Genomic DNA, 4602 nt, shown 5'->3' on the forward strand with positions numbered 1-4602 from the left:
TTTTTTTTTTTTTTTTTTTTTGTAAAAGTTCTAATCTAATTTTTTATACTTTAACAATTTCTAATATAAAATATATTTATATGTGTTATATATGTAATATATCTGAAAATATATAAACAATATGTCGAAAAACTAGATAATATTTGTATTTTATAATTCTAAGAATAAATAACATTATTGTATTGAATTTTTGAGATTGATGAAAAATTAAAGTATAATTCATCATTAAGGTCAATTAAAATGGAGATAAAACAATAATTTAAGTAAACAAAGATCAATTTCTTATTTTATTCAGCTAACAAAAGTACATCATTAGTTCTTTCTACTAGTATTTTTGATAAAGAAAAATAAATTGCAAATTTTTAATATTATTATTATCCAAAGACACGATTCCATGTACATATAAATAATTGTATAGATTAAAAAATTGTTTATTACGTTTAATTTAATTAATATCGTTGAATTATTGAAAAATTCAATTGTGTTCTTTTTTTCGTATATTAATTTTGGAACGTTATTTAATATTGAAAAATATGTTTTTAATATAATAATATTGTTATATAACAATTTATGTTAAAAGCATCGTTTTTAATAAATAAATATTCACATAAATATATTCAATTATAACATATGGTAAAGTAATTTATACTTAAGTAAGATTATAATATCTATAAAGATGTGTAACAGTTGTGTGCTATAAAAAGACTAATATCTACCTGCAAAAAGATGTCTATGGATAGAAAGCAGGTAAGATCGTAAAATTATTAATCCGTTCTTTACAAAAGAGAAAATACGGAGAATCAAATAGCAATTTATTGTTCTGAGAAAATGTATTGAATAGAATCCCTAAATATATTTTAATTCATTTTGCACGTCGAAAATTTCATAATTTACTCAAAATATAATGGTAAGACGTACTAGGTTCAGTTAACGTACAAGAGCTCCGTATAAAATAATTATACAAAAATGTTATATAAGAAAACATTGGCTGTGCACGAGTTGTTTAAAAACATTCACTAATCCCATTTGAAAAAGTCATCTTTTATAGTACTGCGTCCCTTATAATGATTGATATCTTAAATAAATAGTGTCCGGTCGATCGTTTACAGATTACTATATAGAAGATGTACAAACGACTAATAAAATACTTCCTTTATTCTTCAAAGTTTTTTCCGATTCAACAAGTACTTTTTTTTTTTTTTTTTTTTTTTTTTTTTTTTTTTTATAGATAAGCCCTGATTGAAGTAATATTTATTTATGTTCTAGGATATGCAAACTGAAAATATCCAATCGCATCTATTAAATCAAATTTATATAGTAGCAAAAAATCAATCAATAGTTTTTTGGGTGTCAAGATCGACGTCTATTACATTAATTGTCAGTGAGTATAATATTAAGAATATATTAATTATTAAGAAATATAACTTTTACTTTTATAGATACTGAAAAGAATCTTTATTATTAATTATAATAATTTTTATATAAAGACAGATTGATTCGAATAAACGCAAACGTTCTACACATTAAAGCACATTAAACATTTGTTATGAGCATAATTGTAAATATAATATTGAATAATATAAAATTATAAATTCTACTGTTAATGATAGATCAGGATATAAAATTAATTTGTATGATTAATACTAAGAACACCGCAGTGCATCGTAACAATTGTGACATGTTTTTGTTTATAAGCATTGGTAATATTTATTAGGGAAACATTAGATCAGGATATTTTGAAATTCGGTTTAACTTACTTATTTTGAAATTGAATTGATAGGTTATTTTATTTTATTTTTTTTTTATTGTAAATTTTACATATACAATGTGACTTGATGTATTTAATTTATTAATAAACATGCAATTTTTTTTATTATTAATTTGACTTTTTATTTTTTAATTTTACTCGAGGAAAACTGTTTATTGTCTAATACATTTGTAATTGCAATATGTTATTTTTATAACAAAAATATATGAAAAAATCGTAATCCATTTATGTAATGAACAGAGTACAGTTTATTTCTATTGATAATGACAAGGGTCGAGTGAAGTATAGAAACATAATATCAGTGTCTTTTTTTATTATGTACTATTGATATGTAGAGCTATGATGGCAGTACTGCGTCTTTCTTATACTCTATAGAAGGGATTAATCGGTAGATAAATAAGTGTAAGTGTATCTATTGGGGTTGTTTAATACTTTTCTGCTCGGATATTTTCTTAGATGTGGTCGGGTAAACTGTTAAGTCCGCTGTTTTTAATAGTGAACTTGATATCTCTAGAATAAAATGAATAGTCAATATTTAAAACTTTAAACTCGATATTTAAATTTAGATTTAAACGTTTCAATATACCTTGAAAAATAAAAAGATATACAGATTAATTAATTTGAAAATTGGTTCCCAATCGAGACGGAAACGGCGAAGAATTTGACTGTATATATTTGAAGCATCATTTGCCTTTTTTATTAAGACAATTAACATAATTATCTTTGTGATATAACAATTAATTAAAATTGATTAAAATTGCGATATATTCTAATAATTATAAAACAATGTATGTGTGGTTAATATTCATAAAATTTAATACTTAACCTTGAATAAAATTATCGAGTATTTACAAATTTTTAGAATATTAAAATAGTATAATGATAAAATTAAGTTAAATTCCGACTATAAAATTAATCAAATAATACTAATACCTAAAAATTACACGATACTCGAACCTAATTGGAAGTATGAAATAACTTTTAAATTCAGTAATTTAGATAATGACATGACTTATATTAATAATATTAGCGTATATAATTATGTTTTTAATTATTAATTGTTTCATAATTTAAATTTAGTTTTATAATTATAGGATAAAGTGACCTGTAAAGCACTTGTAAATTACTATATCTATCATAGTTTGTGTTTTATCTTGTTTCAAGAGACTATAACGATATAAATAAAAATTTATTTGTTAACATGTTTGTTATTGTAGATTCGCTTTATCCGAACTATAAGTACGGGAAGCTGCAGATGCGTACTCAGGTTTTAGTAGTCAATGCGACCGAGCTACTGAAAAAAGACTCTTATGAGATTTTTCGTGAACTTTTTCAACCGGCGCGACCTTTTTACGTATACCGAGTTCATCCGCTGTTGAAATCTGCAGCCGACGAAGTACCGTATTTTCCTTTCCACGGTTACGTACATCCAATGACCAGAGACGACGATGTCACTAATATTTTCAGGCTGTATAAAATAAGCGATCAGGGATCATTCAAAACTTTATCAGATTTCAAATTCCAAAACATAGACAAATCTGAACCAATTACGGTAAGATTAATAACTGCTTTTTCAAAAAAAAAAAAAAAAAAAAAAAAACAGTAGTTTTTCATTTCAAATGTAAGATATTATAAAAAAAAAAAATAATAATAAATATAATCCGATAAATATTAAAAGTTTTCCCATTTTAAATTGTAGATCACAATTGGCTCATTAGAAGCTTTCTACAAAAACTCCAATGACGTCAACAAAAATTATTATACTTATTTTACAAAACATCCATGTATTTACTTGAATATTGATATAATGAATATGTTATCGATAAATGTGGGTGGCAAAGTAATTTTAGAGCCGCTAAACGATGAGAATAATAATTGTGTTAAGTGCACAGCTATTGATATTCAGACTACTAATGACCGCATTTCCGTAGAAGATTTTTGTAGCTTCATTCGCCGTAATTCAAAAAATGAAAAAATATTACTAAATTCAAATAAAATGTTTAGGCTCGATAGTGAAACCTGTTTCAGGATTGCGTTGCATCCGGATGTTTGTTCATATGCATTTTTTGACGAGGAATCTATTAAGAATATTCGTATCACAACCAGTAATAAACTCGATTATTCTAACGAGGATCAACAAAAGGAAGATTTTGTAATTAAAAATATTTTTATGGAGTAAGATTTTTTTAAGAATAATTTAAAATATATTTTTCCTAAATTATCTCTGTTCATATTTAATTTAGAAGTGTAATTTGCATTATTTTTTAAAGATTATAAGTCTTCTTTGGATAATAAGTAGTAATTATAAAACGTAGAAATTTAGAATAATGTTACAGTACAACTCTCATTAAATTCATAAGAATATTTTTATTATTCATAATGATATGTCAAAATAATATTTATAGTTTATATTATTAATAATATAATTATGTTAAATACTTTGTAAGTATGACTTTTCAGTAGTTATTAATATTTTCAGTGTATTTCAATCTATTATTACGGAATGCACAAATGTACTGACGCTCAGCTTAGGATTTCATAACATTACTGACTTACTGTACGATAGGGAAAACATTTTAATTAAAGGCTGCAGAGGTTCCGGCAAAACAACTGTTTGTAAATTACTTTGTAATATTTTTCGTAAACCGCCCTATTTTGTCCACTCGAGATTTATCGACTGTAAAGAATTGAAAGGTATGTAATTCATATTAATTTTAGCATTATTTTAGCATTATGAAAGTAATAATCAAAATATGAAAAATGAAAACACTGATTAATAATTTTAATATGCATGCTTATTTTTTTTTTTTTTTTTTTTTTTTTTTTTATTTAAA

General features: G+C 24.0%; 1 protein-coding gene across 1 annotated transcript in view; it reads left to right on the forward strand.

Moving 5' to 3' along the window:
- Positions 1–4602, forward strand: part of Pex1 (peroxisomal biogenesis factor 1) — a 14225-nt gene that overhangs the window by 4329 nt on the left and 5294 nt on the right. The window contains exons 4-7 of the mRNA XM_011507430.1: positions 1267–1381; positions 2986–3320; positions 3468–3943; positions 4248–4462. Of these exons, the coding sequence (XP_011505732.1) occupies positions 1267–1381; positions 2986–3320; positions 3468–3943; positions 4248–4462 (1141 nt within the window). The remainder of the gene's footprint in view (positions 1–1266; positions 1382–2985; positions 3321–3467; positions 3944–4247; positions 4463–4602) is intronic.

This window comes from Ceratosolen solmsi, unplaced genomic scaffold, assembly GCF_000503995.2.
Source record: "Ceratosolen solmsi marchali unplaced genomic scaffold, CerSol_1.0 scaffold6, whole genome shotgun sequence".
NCBI lineage: Eukaryota > Metazoa > Arthropoda > Insecta > Hymenoptera > Agaonidae > Ceratosolen > Ceratosolen solmsi.